Source organism: Pelobates fuscus, chromosome 2 (assembly GCF_036172605.1).
Source record: "Pelobates fuscus isolate aPelFus1 chromosome 2, aPelFus1.pri, whole genome shotgun sequence".
Taxonomy (NCBI): Eukaryota; Metazoa; Chordata; class Amphibia; order Anura; family Pelobatidae; genus Pelobates; species Pelobates fuscus.
In genome coordinates, this window is record NC_086318.1 from 203,836,447 (window position 1) to 203,856,801 (window position 20,355).

The window sequence follows — 20,355 nt, forward strand, 5'->3', positions numbered from 1 at the left end:
TTGCCTGGTAGGTAGTCCCTTGAAAGGTAAAGGTGAGGAGTCGTGGCACTCCCCAGCGATGGGGAATAAGCTTTGATCGCAGGTGTTAAGGCGATTTTCGTCAGCTGATCGTGCTCAGTGTTAAATCAGGGAACAGAGAAATGTGAGAGTCCTCGAATCACATAGGGGTTCTCCCTCAGGCCGCTGCTAACAGTGAGGGCTTGTCCTGTAGGGATTGAAACCTCACAATAAGGTCTGCTGGGGGTGCGTTTGCTGGCATTGGCAGGCGGAACATTCCGTCCAGTTTCACAGGTTTTGCCTGAGTAGGCTGTAGCGGTGTGGCCAATAAACGCATGATGTAATGTGGAAGATTGGAAAGTCCTGTAGCGTCCGGCACATGATCTGATCTGTAAGTTGTGTTTCAGTCTGTGGTCCTCCAGGGCCTTCACTTTTCCAAGTTGTGTTTGGAGGAGGTGTGTTTTTTGTTTTTTTTACCAACATTTATGGACTGGTCCAGATGCAGAACCTGAAAAAATAATGTAACCTATTTCATGTTATAAATCCCTATAGTTTTCACTCTAACCAGACTGACACGGCTATAGTCTATTTTATGTATGGTAAATATATATATCCGTGACTTAAACTCTGAATGCCAGGGTTTTTTTTTTTATTTTGTGCCAATACACATTCTCTGAGACATGATTAAATATGGTAGACTTCGTTCAGTATGACTTTCAAATGTTGGATATTTATTGGATATGTGTCAGGCATGAACAAATAATCTTTTGTCCTTCCTTTGATATACATAGTTACATAGCTGAAAAGAGACTTGCGTCCATCAAGTTCAGCCTTCCTCACATTTTTTTTTATTTATTTATTTTTTTTTTTTTAATTCTTTATTTTTGTTGTGCAAGAGTAACAAATAGCCTTGGTGCGCCACAACAGCGACATCAGGGTAAGTTGGTAAACGTTTGCAATACAGGGTGTGGCAGTCGTTAGTCAGGCACATTTTTAAGTTAATGAGATCTATATTTTAACAGTTTATGTTCTCGTTTAGTTTAAGTGAATTAGCAAGAAACATATGTCAGGGAAGAGTATTCAGAGGAGTGACAAAGAAGGAAAAACCTGACCTGTACAATCGGAATATAAACAAGGCTGTTCAATTAAGTACATGCTAATTGTGTAACAATAGTGTGACATGAGAGTCAGTGCACAGTTTACATTATTAGAGAGAGAAAAAAAAAAAAAAAGATTTGCACGAAAAGCCTATATGATTCAGCTTCTAGTAGTGTAATAACTGGCTAATCCTGCAACTATTGAAGTTTGCTTATTTAGGGAGTATATCTAGACCCTGTTGCTAAAGTGTGTCATCGCAGTAACATCTAGCCATATCTAGGTGATTATGCCATAACAAGATTTAACAGAATGTGAGACCACTAGTAAGAAATATTAACAAAAGGAAAAATAATATGATCAATTGCGGTCTAACTCGTGGGTAGTTCCATGGGCAGTCTGATCAGAGTTCCAGGTGAGTGTTGAGGCTCACTGCCGGAGGCGTCTGTGAGCTGGCCTTATTGTATGGTGAGTCGGTGGTCAGCCGATACCCATACTGGGCAGGGAGGTGCCTGGCGTCTGAAGTGTCCGTACGGCTTCTGCAGCATCTCTGTGTGGTGCGTCTGTTACCCTTGCCGCAGCGCACTGCTCGGTTTCAGCCTTGGGTCGCCGCGTGGGAGCCTGCTGGTCTGTGGTGTTGTGCTTTGGCATGTTGCCGTGGCCTTGGGGGCACCCAGCCCTCACCTTGCCCCATTTGTGGAGGTGGGTGTGTATGCCCGGGTCTGTAAGGTTCGTTACCCGCCCTGTCGTGGGTCGACGCCTGCGTGGCCGGACTGCCTCCCCGAAGGTCCGCAGTGGGTCTCCATATCGGCGTCGGCGGATCTCCGGGCGGATCCACGAGGCCACTGCCCATGCCGCCTGAGGGTAGGGCACTCCCCTGTTGCACAGTATCCCGCAGAAGGCCGAGCAGAGTCGGTCTAGGGCCACCAGAGGATGAGGGTGCTCCTGGGTGTTTACATTTGTGTTCTTTAGTTGTCGGTGGGCGGCCATCTTGGACACACTCTGGCTGACTCGTGCTGTCGCCAGTTGTCAAGATTGTCTCCCTTGTTTTCGTCGTTAGCCTGATTGTCTTGTGGGGACCGGGATATCCCCCACCGGTCCGGGGGGGGGGAGAGGGAGGGTAGGAGGTCAGTGGTGCTTTCTGGGGTGTCCGGTGTCGAAGAGAGCGGCCGCCTCTCCCCGACTCCAACTCCTGCAGGCCTCAATTTGCGTTGCAGTCTATGTGCCCCTACAGGTTCCAAAAGGGTATCCCCAGATTCTTTGGAGCTCCCCCGGCGTGGGTAGAGCACCCTAGTAGGTCTTTGGGCTACACAGCTGCTGATATCGCCTTATTTTCTGCTCGGCCGCTGGGAGCTCCTTCCCCACGCGTCTGTTCAACTTGGCAGTCAGACTCCCCTCACATTTGTTTTTTGATGTTGATCCAAAAGAAGGCAAAAAACCCAGTTTGAAGCACAATTTTGCAACAAGCTAGGACAAAATTTCTTCTTGACCCCAGAATGGCAGTCAGATTTATCATTGGATCAATTATTACCCTACATTGAAAAATTATATATAATTGAATATTCTGTTTTTGCAAGTATGCATCTAGTAGCTGTTTGAACATCTGTATGGACTCTGATAAAACCCACTTCTTCAGTGTTCATTTGTACCTCAAATCTTGACTACTTTTTCATATTTATTTATTTTAATGCACTTTGCCCACAAAATAAACATGTTTCTAATTATGCTGCCATTGAACTTAGTGTGAAACTTAAATACATTTTCCTGGTCAATTCCCTCATCTAATTCAGTGTAAATGTGTGTACATAGAAAAAAAGACAGGTTCCTTCTAGCAAAACAATTGATAACTTCTCACTTCCAAAACTAAATCAGCCCTGGGAAAATTACCTTTCTTTAATCGATTCCTCTTCTCTCCCTGTGTCATGATCTGTTCTTTATTTCTTCCTGTCTGCTCTAGTTTTCTTTAAAACATAAGACAAGACAAAGTAGGGACTACATTATCTTATGGAGGTTTCCTACGCTTGACCAGCGGAGGCGCAAAGTGTGCTTCGTTTCCGGTGATCAAAGCAATTTTCCCACAATTCTGACCTTTGATCCGTGATCTAGCGATGCTTCCTGTCAGTATTCCCGAACATCCTGTCACTTAGACAGAACGCTGGCGAAACTACCGAATTGCGTTCTAACAGAATGAGAACAGTTTGTTCATTCATATTAGGATGCAATGAATGAAACTCCACTCCTATTCGTGCCTAGGCTGCATCTTGCAGCCGCTTAGTAGATAGCTCCCTAATTCCCACATTATCAGGAAGCTATCTACCAAAAGGCTGAAAGACCTAAATTAATCTTTCAGACAAATTTACTAATACCAAGTAAAGATTTCTTAGTGTTAGTAAATTCTGCCCCTACTCGCAATACCGTGAGTAGGGGCATGTCCTCTAAATAGTGAGCAATAAAACCCTAGTATCCCCCCCAAGCCGTGCGAGTGGGGGCTATGAAACTTAATGGCCTAATGCCCCTCTCAGGGGTGGGGGCCATAAATAGAAATGGGGGGGGAGGGACCTAGTGTCACCCCGGCTCCCACCAATAAGGGGTGTGGTGGGGGGGGACCTAGTGTCACCTCGGCCCCCACCCATGAGCGGCGGGTGGGGGCCCTAAATGAAAAGGGGGGGACCTAGTGTCACCTCGGCCCCCACCCATGAGCGGCGGGTGGTGGCCCTAAATGAAAAGGAGGGGGACCTAGTGTCACCTCGGCCCCCACCCATGAGCGGCGGGTGGGGGCCCTAAATGTAAAGGGGGGGACCTAGTGTCACCCCGGCCCCCCCCATGGGTGGTGGGTGGGGGCCCTAAATGAAAAGGGGGGAACCTAGTGTCACCCCGCCCCCCCCATGAGCGCCGGGTGGGGGCCCTAAATGAAAAGGGGGGGGGACCTAGTGTCACCCCGGCCCCCCCATGAGCGGCAGGTGGGGGTCCTAAATGAAAATGTGAGTCCCCAAGCCCCTAGTCACCCTCCAACCCCCCAAAAAAAAAAATAATACCCTACCTACCCCCCTCACCCTAAAAACAGTGAGGGGGGAACAAGAGGACTAAATGTCTGTAAAAACTAAAACTTACCATATGATGTCTTCTTTTTTCTAAAATCTTCTTTTTTCAGCCCCAAGAAAGGCCAAATAAAAGTCCATTATACCCGTCACACTTTTAAAATAAAATAAACCCGACGCTAAAAAAATAATCCATCTTAACCCAGCGAGGGCAGGGTTAAGACTGAGCTCCGCAGGATGAGGAAAGGCTTATAAAGCCTTTCCAGGCCCTGCAATTAGGCACTGACTGCTCTGATTGGTTGGTTTAAGCTAACCAATCGGAGTGCTCTGACAGATAAATGGACTGACAGGTAAGTCTCTACATTTACCTGTCACAGCACTCTGGTTGGCTTGTAATCCAACCAATCAGAGTGCGCTGTGACATGTGACACAGCGTGGAAAGTTCTTTGGAATTTTCCCATGCTGTGTAATTTGACTCATAACATTCGGGTTGCTATCAGAGTTATGAGTCAAATTACACAGCATGGGAAAATTCCAAAGAACTTTCCCACGCTGTGTAAAATGACACAGAGCATTCTGGTTGGATTTCAAGCCAACCAATCAGTGCTGTGACAGGTAACATTTTCATTTATGGTCCCCACCCGCAGCTCAGGGGTGGGGGCCCAGGGGGACAAGGCGTGTGTGTCCCCCTCCCCATTTTTATTTAAGGCCCCCACCTGCCGCCAAGGGGTGGGGGCCAGAGGCAGGGTAATAGGTGTAATTTGTGTTTCCCCCCCCACCCCCTTATTGTTATTTAGGTCCCCCACCCGCCGCTCAGGTGTGGGGCCCAGGGGGTAGGACATTATGCCTCTCCTCCCCCCCCCCCTCCCCCCTTGTTGTTATTTAGGGCCCCCTGGGGGTTGGGGGAGGTCAATAGGTCCCCGCCCCCCCTCCCCCCCTACATTTTCATTTAGGGCCACCACCCCCCCTTATTGTTTAAATATGAATTATTTGTATCTAGTTTAAAAGAATATGATGCATTTAACATAATAGGTTTTATGCCAATGCCACTAGCAAAGATATTCATGTCCCTCCCCATTGCTTGTCAGAAATAAAGGAGGATAATTTATAGTCCACTGACATAAATGTTGGTTAATTGAAGTAATTCTGAGTGAACTTATTACTCCCTTGCATAATTCTCTGGAATGTACAGAGATAATGACTTTTGGCTGGTATAACAATTAGAGCCAAGTTCAAACAAGTTGCACAAACTTAATATAGAACTGCTTACAAATCAATGCCAACAATGGGTTTGTGAGACACCTCGGATATAAATAGAACATGACATCCTTCGTAAGGTCAGCCTAAGAGAGCATCGGTAATTGCCAAATTTTGGGGCAGGAGTTGTGGAGTGGCTTGGCTTTGGCTGTATTATTTCTTTTGCAGACTTGTGTCAGATTAGCTTTTTTTGAGACTGCCCAGCTTCCCTTATCGTGTTTAAATGCAGTGTGTTGGAATATTTGATTATGTAGGATGCCCAAAGTACCCATAGGATTATTTTTATGGGTTGTTGTTTGTTTTTTTTTTGTTTTTTTTTTAAGTTTTATATATATTTTTTTTTTTTTTTAAGTACAGATTTCAGTAGGAAATTTACACTTTTATAAATTATACTGGTTACACCCTGTTGACTTTTTCAAGCCACGGTTAGCTTATTTCTACTGAACTCGAGAGGCAGCAACTGTCCAGAGCCTTGCAAAGAATTAAGCCTGTGTGTGGGTGGTTTCAAAGACAACAGACAATACATCTACAGGTTTTGCAAGCTGTTTTTAGATATAACTCCAATGAAAAATGCATAAATAAATGCATTGAAGTTTTCATTTGGGGTATATCTATTATACAATGATTTTTATTTATTTTGTATTTGGACAGTGGAGTGTACCTTTTATAGAACAAGTTTAGCCACAATCTGCATTGCACTTCTCACCCACCCACTTAACCATGCAAATATTGATTACAATAATTATTTTATGTTGTGACTTTACTAGGCAGCCCTTATTAGTACAGGTATATTAGAAGGAGTGTGTTCATTGAGCTGAGTTTTCTGTGTGTGCATGGTTTTATTACCGGTCCATTTGAGAGAGAGTGAGAGCACACAGTTTGACAATTGTTTAATCCCTTTTCATCACTGTAACCTGTGAATGTGCATTTTGTCCAGTATTCTCATGTCCTTCCCCTGAGACCAGACAGGAGCTAATGCATATTTATTTATTCCTTTTCATTCTCCTTCCCGCAATCATATAATCCTCCTGTTTCTCTCCGCTTGTCATATCTGACTTTGAAAAGGGCACATATTTATTCTGGGAATCTAAAAATAATTGCTTGAATCACTGATTTTATGTCCAGACTAATTATAAAGGCCACTGTTTTATATTAAATGCAGTTAAAGCATTCTATATAACATAGTGCTAATAAACGGTAATTAAAACTGTCTGCTCGTGTCTTATTCCCACCATCTGCCACTAAGGTATATTTCAATATTTTTTTACGTTTAACCCCTTAAAGGACACATGACATGTGTGACATGCCATGATTCCCTTTTATTCCAGAAGTTTGGTCCTTAAGGGGTTAAAAAAAAAAGTTGTGATGACCACAAAAGAAATAGGTAGTGTACAATGAACAGAGTACTGCCATTTATTTTGCACATTTTATGGTCACTAACCAGTTTTTCATCACTAGTGCGATTTTGATTAGCCAAGGGCACCACAAAATGAGTCTGTAATTTCTTTGATGGTTAAGGGTGTTTTTGAATTACATTGTTCTCAAAAAAAACCTCTTATTTCTATTTTAAAATTCCTCAAGTGATATTTATGTTACAAATTAGCTATGTTTGTGGAAAACAGGATATCTGCATTTGAAATAAAAAAATTATATTCTGTGCATCCTTCAGCTGGATATTTATATATGTCTGTCGGGATTTGCTCAACCTTGCAGTATTTTTCCTTGTAAAGCAGATAGCCTTGAACGATCTTTGAACGTTGAGGCTCGCATTAAGATGCCTAAAGAGCTTACCATGGTGTGGATACAACCAATAATTGTGATATTTTTGCTTGAAGGCCTACTGCTTGCCCTGACTTAAAGGGACACTATAGTCACCAGAACAACTACAGCTTATTAAATTTGTTCTGGTGAGTAGAATCATTACATTCAGGCTTTTTGCTGTAAACACTGTCTTTTCAGAGAAAATGCAGTGTTTACATTACAGCCTAGTGATAACTTCACTGGCCACTCCTTAGATGGTTGTTAGAGATCCTTCCTGGGTCCTGGTTGCCTGAAATGCATCCAAACATTTAGTATGTCCTCCCTCTGCATGCAGACACTGAACTTACCTCATAGAGATTCATTGATTCAATTCATATCTATGAGGAGTTGCTGATTGGCCAGGGCTGTGTTTGAATCATGCTGGCTCTGCCACTGATCTGCCTCTTTGTCAGTCTCAGCTAATCCTATGGGGAAGCACTGTGATTGGATCAGGCTACCACTTCTGATGTCAGCAGACTGCTTGGTTTTTTTTTTGAGGCAAACAGTATGCAGATCTACAGCTTCTGGCTTGAATACAGTAAGATGTTGATATATTTAGGGAGGCACGAGGTGCCCAGGGGGGATACATGTTCAGGTTCCTGACCCTATAGTGATCCTTTAATGAAGTTGGTAGTCTCTGTTGAACCTTGCAGTATATTGTCAATCGAGCCTTATATGATCACATACTCGGCCTTCTGCTAATCTCTGTGACTGCTTATACTGGTGATCAGAATATCCAATGTGCCAATTCTGCTTTCAATATGACTACCTATTAACAACCCTAGAGACAGAGTATTATTTTTTGGACTAATCCACAAACATATTTATCGTATTCCTCCTCAGGATTGTGTGGCCTTTTGCTAGTAAGAGGGAATGGCACACCTGACATGGATGTCACTAAAGTCTGTCATTATTTACGATTTGGCTGGTTTTGGTAATTTAATTTCATTTTACTTATATACCTTGTTCGCTTAAATTGAGGACTCTTGCTGCATCACTCATTTTATGAAGCTGTTTGTCCTTTCAATAAAACTCTAAGTACAATAAATTAGGTATTTAGTAAAGTATTTAGGGCTTTGTAGCTTTTATTTAGGAGAAAGACACAGGGGCCTATTCACAGTGTTCTCCCTTAGATTTTTAAAAAAAAAAAAAAAGTTTTCATTTATAGATATTTTTTTTACCAGAAATTTTATAAATATCCATTTACGTGCGCTTTCCAGGAAACTCTTTTGAATTGCCAGAGCTCTCTCAACATTTATCTGATACAAAAGGGTTCAGGGTTACTGAATAGGTCTCAAGGTATTGGACAAAACAATGTAATTTACAAGTGTGTTGGCACCACTAGCAAAACTTTCATTTGCTGTTTGTAATCTTTATTTTGTGTTAAGTCGTGATTGGTTTTAAATATTTTTCTTATAGGTGATCCACAAACATTTTTACTTGAAACGTGCTGAGATCATGGCTCAGTGTGAAGACTGGATAGTGGACATCCAGCAATTCAGCAGTGACAAGCGTGTTGGCCGAACTATGTCTCACCATGCAGCAGCTTTGAAGGTATGTCTTATATTACATTGTGATACACATACTTAAAGGGACACTATAGTCATCAGATATACTACAGCTTATTGTAGTTGTTCAGGTTAAAATAGCCTGTCCCTGCAGCCTCTTTAATGTAAACACTGCCTTTTAAGAGAAAATGCAATGTTTGCATTACATGGACACCTCCAGTGGCCACGCCTCAGACGGCCACTGGAGGTGCTTCCTCGGGCTGTGGCAGTGTATCCACACACTTAAAGGAGATGCTGAACTTTCCCCATAGAGATGCATTGATTCAATGCATCTCTATGAGTGCTTGGCCTTGCACTTCATTGACAATCTCAGCCAATCTTGCCCCACTTCATTGACAATCTCACCAATCCAAAGCTTTCCCTAAGGGAAAGTATTGGATTTGCTTAGATTATAAATTCTAAAGTCAGCCAAGAAGGCAGTTCTTAGGCGGGACCAGCACCGGCAGACACGCACAGTGCTGGAAATATGGTAAGTTTATTAACTTTTAAGGGAGGTTAGGGTGGGGCAAGGAAAGAGTGGTTTTAGCACTATAGGGTCAGGAATAGGTGTTTGTGTTCCTGACCCTATAGTGTCCCTTTAAAAAAATTCTAATGTTTATTTTGACTTTATTTTAAACACACTCGCCTTGATACTCGTTGTGCCTTTTATATTCTGGTATACCATAGTAGACATAAAAATGAGGACCCTAGTAAAAGACAAGCTAACCTAGATGGAATCAGTCATGTCTGTTGATGAAAATTGCATGTGCTAAATGTATAGGAGTGTCACATAGTGAAAACAAATAGAAGCGTAGACTTGTATTTCCAGCATAATCGATAGCAAGAATTGTAAATCTCCAAGAGTAGGGAAACCTGGCTTTCTAAAGCATTACTACATGCTCCCAAATTATTTGTTCTATTAAAGCTGTAGGGTCTACTACTTTTATTCATATTTACTTCCTGAAAAAGCCTGTCATGGTCTTAACCTCTAGAGGACATAGTAAGCGTCTGTAATCAAATGACTTGTTTTTCAAACTGCATGTTCTATTCTAGGGAGATAATTTACATATTTCAAACAAAGTAAGCGCTACATTGCAAGAACAGGACAGTCATATCATCAGAATAGTTCGCATATTGCAAAGTATATGACGATTATAAAAGACAGCTGGAGGTGGGCTTTGCTTTAAATATATTTGATTTGCTTGCTCAGATTTGACATCCTTAAATTTGTAGAACTGAAAGCGATTGTGTTGGGGGACGGGGTAAAAGCTTTCCCTATTTATCCTAAGCCATCACAAATCTTAGCCCCTGAGATTTCTTGGGTTCCATGAAATAGGTTTTGATCGTACAGCAAATTCCATGCAAAATAGTGTTTTGTGGCTCTAGACAGAACAATTCATTAAACTGGCATGCTGACCATACTCTTCCTTTTGCTTTGTGTTCAGCGACATACGGCACAGCTCCGAGAAGAGCTCTTAAAGCTCCAGTGCCCGGAAGGTTTGGACCCAGATGCTGATGACTCTACAGAAAAATGCCTTGCCACAGCAAGCTGCGAGGAGACTACATTGCACGATCAGGTTAACCCCAGCAGCAGTAAAGACACACCCAGTGACTTCACATTTTGAGCTGGCTGCAGTGGCATGGACTTTTAGAGACACAGGCTTTGAAGCACAGCCAAATATGTCCATATTTGTATGTAAGAAGCTAATTATGTAATAGTTAATGAAGCTGAAACTATACTATGCCCTTAAGGATATACAGTTTAATTCAAGATGATCTTTTACCTGTACAAGAGTGTAAACTTTTTTTTGTGCTTTTATTTTTCAGTTGTAAGAACCACTGATTGGTATGTTATAAACAAGAAATGGATAAATCACTGAAATAAGGGAACGTACCTTAAGATAGAATGTTTACTGAATGTTTGTTTGTTTTTATTATTTTTTTCCTTTTTTTTTTTTTTGTTTGTTTTTTACCTGTAGAGTGAGGGCGTTGTAACAAAGAATATATATTGGTCATTCTTATAACTATAACTATTTAAGAACCGCAAGTTTTCATGAATTTGATAGATTTTGACCATGCCTTCATTCTCATTTTTGATTTCTACAGAAACACCTGCATTCTTCAATAAAAGTTAAACAAACATGCTCCCTACGAAATTATTTACTGGTACATTTTTTGCCTTTTTTTTTTTTTTTTTTTTTATTATTATATAGAATAAATCTGCAATTTAAGAACATTATAACTGGACACTTGCTACTGTTAGACTGATTTTATCACAGTCAATGTTTCGTTTGATGCTTTCCAATTCAGAATGCACCTGAAATAAATGGACATGGTTTTACCTTGAATGTATATGCTCTCCAGAGCTTCATCCTTTTCTTCATTTAAAATGTATGAAATCCGGAACCTTTCTCTATCTTGGAAAATGGATTCATACAGAATAGCAACAGAACTTTCTAATGGTATATGGTGAATGAAATCAAAATACAGGGTTATTGTTGGTGTTCAACTAGTGCATTCTGAACCAGCATCCATGACTGTTTAGGGTACTGCCTGTGGATATAAACGTATGAACTGCATAAGATTTATTTTTAATAACCCTAAATTGTAGAGTAGTCTTAAATTGAATGAAGTTGTACATTAGTTTTTAAGCTAGGATGGACTACAGTTTAGTAAATCACAAAGTTAGAGAGCAGATCATGTGATTAATGTACAAAGAAGATGACAATATGTTAAGGTAAATGAGGAGCCTGGGTTTTGGTAATACACAAAAAAAATATTTTGAAAAAAGAAATTGCATGTAGATTATAATATTTCGCAGGGATTCAAAAAATGCGCATCAGAGCTTCTCAGACCACCAATACAAGTATTGTGTTCTAATATGTGCAGCAGACCTGTTTCCCTCGGCCTCCCATCTGTGTAGTGGACTACATAAAAAGTGACCATTTCAAAAACCGGTTTCATGTCTAATCTTCTGTTTGTATTTTTTGTTGAACGTTGCCGTTTAGAATTAACGGTGAACCTGCCATGCTAATGTACTGCGTTTGTTGTGTAACTTGGGTACCAAAAGAGATGCTGCATATAAGTTATGAGAGAGAAGCACTGAACCTTCATAAATGATCATGAGATAAAGGAGTCCATACATTTAGACAACAAAAACAGACGTATCTACTTCATATAGAGCATTCAAGCAATGCATCAAAGTTAAACAGAATACAAAAGTAAAAAATCCCTAGTGACAATGGAGCTTTATTTAAAAAAAAAAAATATATATATATATATATATATTCCGTTTATCTAAAATACACTGCAATAGTATAAAATAAGACACATCGCACCTTATTTTATACTAATGCACAAAAGTAATATTTCCACAGAATGCAAGCAGTCTCACCTTGGAGCAGTGCTGGGCAAGGTAATCAAAATAATTACCAATGGGAAACTCCGTCTCTGGTGGAGTAATGTGGTCGTTAAAGGGATCCTATAGTACCAGGAAAACAAAATGTTTTTCTGGCACTGTAGGCTCCTGGAGTGCCCCTTCAGCTACTTACCTGAATCTGGCGCTGGGTCAGACTCCGCCCATGCTCCTTCCCCGCCATCAGCCGGTGGGGGAGACCTAATGCACATGTGCGGCAATGGCTGCACGTGCGCATTAGACCTCCCAATAGGAGAGAGCTTTATTCAAAAATCTGATGCTGGAGGTCCGTGAGGACGTTCAGCTTTAGATAACCAACCAAAGGTCAGTTTGGATTCAGGAAGACCTCTAGTGGCTGTCTGTTAGACCACCACAGAGGGCAGACTTAGAGCTGCATTGCTGCATTTACATTGCAGCACTAAGTGCAAAAGGGTTACAGCACTCAGACCACTTCAATTAGCTGAAGTGGTCTGGGTGCCTAGAGTGTCCTTTTAAGCACAGACATCAAATCTCAAAGAATGTAGGTTTTATTTAATACCTGACTTAAAAATAAATTAGTTTTTCCTTAAAGGGACACTCCAGGCACCCACTTCTGCCCATTGGAGTGGTCTGGGTGCCAACTCCCACTACCCTTAACCTCGCAATATAATTACCTTGCAGGGTTAAGTCCTCCCGTAGTGGCTGTCTACTAGACAGCCACTAGAGGGCACTTCCTGGTCCATAGCACAGGTTTTCTGTGCTATAGCATCGCTGGACGTCCTCACACTGTGTGAGAACCTCCAGCGTCGCTAAAATCCCCGTTGAAAAGCATTTTCAATGCTTTTCTATGGAGAGGTCTAATGCGCCTGTGCGGCATCCTCAGCCGGCGGACGGGATCAGTCTTCCCCCGCCGGCTGACGTAAAAAAGGGAAGGAGCAGCGACGTGGGACATGTCGCTGCCTCTGGTAAGTGACTGAAGGGGTTTTCACCCTTTCAGCAATGGGGGATGGGAGGTGAGAGGGGACATGCAGTGCCAGGCAAACGGGTTGTTTTCCTGGCACAGGAGAGTCCCTTTAAGTCAGATGTTTAAAATTTGTGAGCTTTCAAGATGGTGTTTAGTGAGAGAAGAGTTCACTGGATCTTGAATGTTTAGGTGAGTGCTGCTCTCTTAAACAATGCTATTTATATGATCTTTGGGTCAGTATTGGTATTGTGTGAATTACCATTTCCTGGTTTAGTCACTGAGAACAATGGCATCTACCATTAACTGCAGTCTTCCTGATTTTTTTTCTTTGACACTTTAAAATGATTGATATGCAATTTATAAATCCTTTTACAAAAACCTCATACAAATTATACAAAATGTGAATTTGCTTTTAATGTCTAATGGCGCTATTTGTTTCTGTGATGTTGATCGTTCTGAAGTGGATCCAGCAAAGTGTTTGGGTACCACAAGGACTTCTTCAGGGTAGGTCAATACTCCGTGAACTGCATATACTTTGTTCCTAAATTTAGGTCCAGTGGTACATACTTAAAGGTTTGCTGACCTACTGTAGTAATGTACGCTTTATTTTTATATCCTAAAATCTATACCTATACATTTATTTATTTTTCTTGGATTCTTACAGGGTTATTCACTTAAGTGAGATATTAAGGTGCATTCAAATTGCATTTTAAATCTAAAAAATTAAAATAGGAAAATTGGAAAAATTCTCTAAGGTAATTATGCTTTTAAATTCAGTTACTTTGGACTTAAATTTGACTCAAGATTTAAACTTCATGCAGGTTTCTGTATATGCCAGGCTACCTACAGCACATACAATAAGAATGTGGACTGTGTGATCATGTAAATCTTTTTGGCCTGCATTTTACTCCAGGGCCTGGGAGGATTGTCTTGGCGGCTCGTGGGCACAGTTTTGTCAGAAGAAATGGACGATCCTCTGCCCTAAAATGTACCTGATAATTTCTGAGCCTCCCCCTTGAACCAGTGGGGGATATCCTGGTCCCCACTGGTGCATTGCCCTGAACCTAACAGAGTATCCTCAAAAACACGAGAAGCTGACAAAATGAGGCCTACTTGCTAAAATGGCCGCCACGTATGCACACTTATATAAACACACAACCTTTATTTGATACAAAATTATGCTTACCTCTCCAACATATAATGGCACATGATGTAAAGATATGACAAAACAATGTGTCCAATTGTAAAATCGCTGATAAACATACATATCAATGTTGAAAGGACATTAAATAAAAAGGAAACAAGACAATTATTTATATATTTAAATATATTTATTATTTTTCCATAGAAATCTCAACTTAACAGTGCTCGCACTACTGCAAGGAATTCTGGGTAGACATATGCAAATGTGCTCAACAAAGAACCACTTTTATGCCTCATAATTCCACTTTATACATGGACTCCTAGGATTATGTGTCTGCTGTATACAACAGCTTTGAAACACAACTCAGGAAGAGGAGCAAAGCCAGTGAACCACTCATGGACAGCTCTTTTGTTGTTAATGCAACTCTTCAGCATGAGGTTGGCTACTGTCTGAATCCCTTACAGTAGTAAGAGCACTGTGAAAGTGAGATTTCTGCGGGAAAAGCAAGTCTTATGGCTTGACTGTTGTGTATTTGTGTTTAACAATGTATTAACTATCCACTTACTTCAGCTGGAAGGGGTTTTCATCCACACTTACCCCACCACCACCACAACTCTGTTGGTGAGTGTGTGTGTGTATGTATATATATATATATATATATATATATATATATACACACACACACACACGCATCATGTGAAAAAAATATTGTTGTAAACCCAAGTAAGCAGGGGAATCAGTAGTTCTCACAAGTTGCTCAGAAAGGCAAAAAACAATAAAAAAAAATAAAAATATATAAGAATAATGTAAATATGTTATTCATATATTTATAAAGGGTTCAGAATCCTTGCCTGGAAATTAGACTTGTGAGTTCAACTTTTGTGTCTGGAAAAGTATTTGAAAGGTTATTAAGGGATAATATTAAATATTCCTTGAAGAACGTGGTTATCCGCAAAAATCAGCATAGTTTTATGAAGCACAGGTCATGTCAATCAACCAACTTGATTGCATTCTATGAAGAAGTACCGTGTTTCTCCGAAAATAAGACCGGGTCTTATATTAATTTTAGTCACACAAAACACACTAGGGCTTATTTTCAGGGTAGGGCTTATTTATCTACGGTACCGGTATGTACATTGAACCCCCCCTTTAATTAATCCACCCCCTCTAATTAATCCACCCCCCCCTTTAATAAATCCACCACCCCCTTTAATTAATCCACACCCCCCTCTAAGTAATCCACCACCCCTTTAATTAATCCACCCCCTTTAATTAATTCACCCTCCCTCTAATTAATCCACCACCCCTTTAATTAATCCACCACCCCTTTAATTAATCCACCCTCCTTTAATTAATCCACCCCCTCTTTAATAAATCCACCCCTCTAATTAATCAACCCCATCTAATTAATCCACACACCCCCTCTAATTAATCCACATCCCCCTCTAATTAATCCACACACCCCCTCTAATTAATCCACACCCCCTCTAATTAATCCACCCTCCTTTAATTAATCCACCACCCCTTTAATTAATCCACCCTCTCTTTAATTAATTCACCCCCCTTTAATTAATTCACCCCTCCCCCTTTAATTCACCCCTCCCCCTTTAATTAAGTCCCAGGCATAAAATACCGGTATCTACTCACAGTTCAAAGAGTCCGACCACTGGGTGCCTCACCGCCCGGAATGGATCCTTCCGCTGAAGATCCGTGTAGGCAGACTGACGGCGCTGCGCACGTCGTCATCACGCTGCGCGATGCCGCGGCCCGCAACGCTCCTCCCCCTCCTCATAGAAGAAGGAAGTCCCGCCAAAGGTAAAATGCCTAGGTCTTATTTTCGGGGTAGGGCTTATATTGCAGCCCACCCCGAAAATTCGGCTAGGGCTTATTTTCGGGGTAGGTCCTATTTTCGGGGAAACACGGTAAGTAGAAGTATTGATCAGGGTGTTGCAGTGGAAGTGATCTACTTGGATTTTGACAAGGCATTTGATATGGTTTCTCACGATAGGTTAGTGTTCAAACTAAAATAAATTGGTCTAAATCAGTGATGGCGAACCTTTTTGAGCCCGAGTGCCAAAACCGCAATACATGCCAACTTTTATTTTCCTCAAAGTGCCAACATGGCAATTAAACCTGAATACTGAGGTTTAAGTTTAGAAAAAACAACTCATACAGTTGTCTAAACTAATTCTCCTCTTCTTTCCCCCCGGCATCTTCCCTTCTCTACCCACAGCATATCCCCTTCTCCCCCTAGCATCTCCTTCTCTCTCCCCAGATTCTCATCTTCCTTTCCCCTTCTCCCCCCAGAATTTCCTCCTCTTCGCCTCCAGATTCTCCTCTCCCTTTCTCCTCTCGGCATCTCCTCTTCTCCCCCAGATTCTCCTCTTCCTTTCCCTCAGATTCTCCTCCTCTTCTCCCCCCAACATCTCCTCCTCCTCTCCCTTTCTCCCCCAGCATCTCCTCCTCCTCTCCCTTTCTCCCCCCAGCATCTCCTCCTCCTCTTCTCTTCCCCCAGCTTCTCCTCTTCTCTCCCCCAGCATCATCTCCTCTTCTCTCCCCCAGCATCATCTCCTCTTCTCTCTCCCCAGCACCATCTCCTCTTCTCTCCCCCCCAGCATCATCTCCTCTTCTCTCACCCCAGCATCATCTCCTCTTCTCTCTCCCCAGCATCATCTCCTCTTCTCTCACCCCAGCATCATCTCCTCTTCTCTCACCCCCAGCATCATCTCCTCTTCTCTCACCCCAGCATCATCTCCTCTTCTCTCACCCCCAGCATAATCTCCTCTTCTCTCACCCCCAGCATAATCTCCTCTTCTCTCACCCCAGCATCATCTCCTATTCTCTCACCCCCAGCATCATTTCCTATTCTCTCCCCCAGCATCATTTCCTATTCTCTCCCCCAGCATCATTTCCTATTCTCTCCCCCAGCATCATTTCCTATTCTCTCCCCCAGCATCATTTCCTATTCTCTCCCCCCAGCATTATCTCCTCTTCTCTACCCCAGCACCATTTCCTCTTCTCTCCCCCATCATCTCCTCTTCTCCCCCCCAGCATCATCTCCTCTTCTCTCTCCCCCAGCATCATCTCCTCTTCTTTCACCCCAGCATCATCTCCTCTTCTCTCTCCCCAGCATCATCTCCTCTTCTCTCACCCCAGCATCATCTCCTCTTCTCTCACCCCCAGCATCATCTCCTCTTCTCTCACCCCAGCATCATTTCCTATTCTCTCCCCCAGCATCATTTCCTATTCTCTCCCCAGCATCATTTCCTATTCTCTCCCCCAGCATCATTTCCTATTCTCTCCCCCAGCATCATTTCCTATTCTCTCCCCCAGCATCATTTCCTATTCTCTCCCCCAGCATCATTTCCTATTCTCTCCCCCAGCATCATTTCCTATTCTCTCCCCCAGCATCATTTCCTATTCTCTCCCCCAGCATCATTTCCTATTCTCTCCCCCCAGCATTCTCCTCTTCTCTACCCCAGCACCATTTCCTCTTCTCTCCCCAGCATCATCTCCTCTTCTCTCTCCCCAGCATCATCTCCTCTTCTCTCCCCCATCATCTCCTTTTCTCCCCCCAGCATCATCTCCTCTTCTCTCTCCCCCAGCATCATCTCCTCTTCTCTCTCCCCCAGCATCATCTCCTCTTCTCTTCCCCCCCAGCATCATCTCCTCTTCTCTTCCCCCCAGCATCATCTCCTCTTCTCTTCCCCCCAGCATCATCTCCTCTTCTCTTCCCCCCAGCATCATCTCCTCTTCTCTTCCCCCCAGCATCATCTCCTCTTCTCTTCCCCTCAGCATCATCTCCTCTTCTCTTCCCCCCAGCATCATCTCCTCTTCTCTTCCCCCCAGCATCATCTCCTCTTCTCTTCCCCCAGCATCATCTCCTCTTCTCTTCCCCCCAGCATCATCTCCTCTTCTCTTCCCCCCAGCATCATCTCCTCTTCTCTTCCCCCCAGCATCATCTCCTCTTCTCTTCCCCCCAGCATCATCTCCTCTTCTCTTCCCCCCAGCATCTCTTCTCTTCCCCCCAGCATCTCTTCTCTCCCCCCCAGCATCTCTTCTCTCCCCGCAATATCTCCTCTTCTCTCCCCCCAGATTCGACTCTTCCTCTTCTCCCCCAGCATCTCCTCCTCCTCTCCCTTTTTCCCCCAGCATCTCCTCCTCCTCTCCCTTTTTCCCCCAGCATCTCCTCCTCCTCTCCCTTTTTCCCCCAGCATCTCCCAGAGGGAGCAGTGCTGGAACAGCATGTAAATAAGTGCTCCCTCGCAGCCCTCCATCCAGTGGCTTATTAAGGGGGGGGGGCGGTCCGCCCCGGGTGCCACTCAGCAGGGGGGTGCCAGGCTCTATACCTCCTGCTCTCCCACAGCTCCGGCAGACCGGCGCTCGGTTTGTGAGTCAGAGCACAAGGAGGGGATTCCCAGCCTGTGTTCTGACACACACTGAGCTGCAGGGAGGCTATTTCGGAGTGTACCAGCAGGGGGCGCAGAGCCAGGTTGCTCCCCCGCGGTCACTCTGTACAGATCCCCTGCACCTGCTGCCTGCCAGGGAAGGAGCTGCTGCCCCTGCACCCTCCTAAATGGTAAGTAACTATTATACCCCCCCCCCCCCAATTATACCACCACCCTCCCTGCCCTATACCCCATTGCCATTATAACCCCCCCTGCCATTATACCACCACCCTCCCTGCCAATATATACCCCCGCCATTATACTCCCACCTCACTGCCATTATAACCCCCCTGCCATTATAATCCCACCCCTCCTGCCCTATACCCCACCTCACTGCCATTATAACCCCAGAGCAGCCACCAAATGGTGAAACAGACCCTGCTGATCCTGCACCCTCCTAAATGGTAAGGTACTACTATACCCCCCCGCCCTATAACCCCCCCTGCCCTATATCCCCCACCCTCCGTGCCATTATACCCTCACCCTCCCTGCCCTATTCCCCCATGCAATATCACACACGAAGTCCCAGACCCCAATCTACTCCGACCCACCCAGGCACATACAACTGTTCCCCTACTGTCACATAGACACATTACACACAGGCTCACATTCACAAATTACATATGCAGTCACACACAATGCACATACATAAGCTGTCACAAACACATTTTTTTTACACAAGGGACAAGGACAGATATATTCTGGGAGGCAGTGAGGTTAGTGTGCGCCCTGCAGTGAACCGGCAGCTGGGATAAGATGGCATCGTCATCACTACTGGGAGCACAAGTGAGCTGTGCAGGAAGAGCGCCCAGCAGCAACCGTTAATCACCATGGGGAAGATCCAAGAGCAAGGTAGGGAAGCTGGGTGGACATCTTAATTACTAAATGTGTGTAAGAATATGATTTTTGTGTGTGTCTGTGATTGTGTGTATCTCTGTCGTTAAGTGTGTGTTTGGGATTGTGTGTCTGGGATTGTGTGTGTATTTATATACACACAACCACAGATGTACAAGTCTGTGTGTATATAAATGTGTATGTGTTTAGTAGATAGCTCTCTTATTTGGTGTCCTTAAATATGTCAATCCCACAGGATAACAAATACGGGAGTTATCTACTAAACAACTGAAAGATTAAAATTAAGTAAAAGGCTTTTACATTTTGGTCTTTTAGCAGTTTAGTAGATAATTCCCTAAATTAATGCTCTTATGTGAGATTTCCATATTTAAATATGCCAAATTAGGGTGTTCTTTAGATCTAAATATGGCAATCTCACATAGGGATATCAAATAGAGGAGTTATCTGCTAAACAAAGATCGAAGTTTAGAGGTGTCAGCCAGCGCAGAACAGGAAATCTGGGTGGCTAGTATGAATTATATGCAAATGTGTTGTCTGATTGTGTGTATATATTTGTGTATGTGCATACATCTTAGCATTTTGCCAACACTACACACAAGCACACCACTGCATTCAAACAACACTACAAACAAACAAACAAACCTTTAAAACATCACCATGTTTTTGATATAACCACACAACTGCCCTATACTGCCAACACTACACACAAATGCATGCCTGCATTCAAACGCCAACACTACACACCCCTACATCCACTCACACATTTTCCATACAAAAACTCATGCTTACATTTAGATGCACAAACACTGCTCAGTG

The 20,355-nt window shown here is 43.0% G+C and overlaps 1 protein-coding gene across 1 annotated transcript in view; it reads left to right on the top strand.

Annotated features, from left to right (window-relative positions):
- The window catches only part of BIRC6 (baculoviral IAP repeat containing 6), a 305,550-nt gene extending 294,464 nt beyond the window's left edge, over positions 1-11,086 (top strand). Inside the window, exons 73-74 of the mRNA XM_063443109.1 lie at positions 8,607-8,741; positions 10,180-11,086. Of these exons, the coding sequence (XP_063299179.1) occupies positions 8,607-8,741; positions 10,180-10,359 (315 nt within the window). The 3' untranslated portion in view covers positions 10,360-11,086. The remainder of the gene's footprint in view (positions 1-8,606; positions 8,742-10,179) is intronic.
- The last annotated feature ends 9,269 nt before the right edge of the window (positions 11,087-20,355 follow it).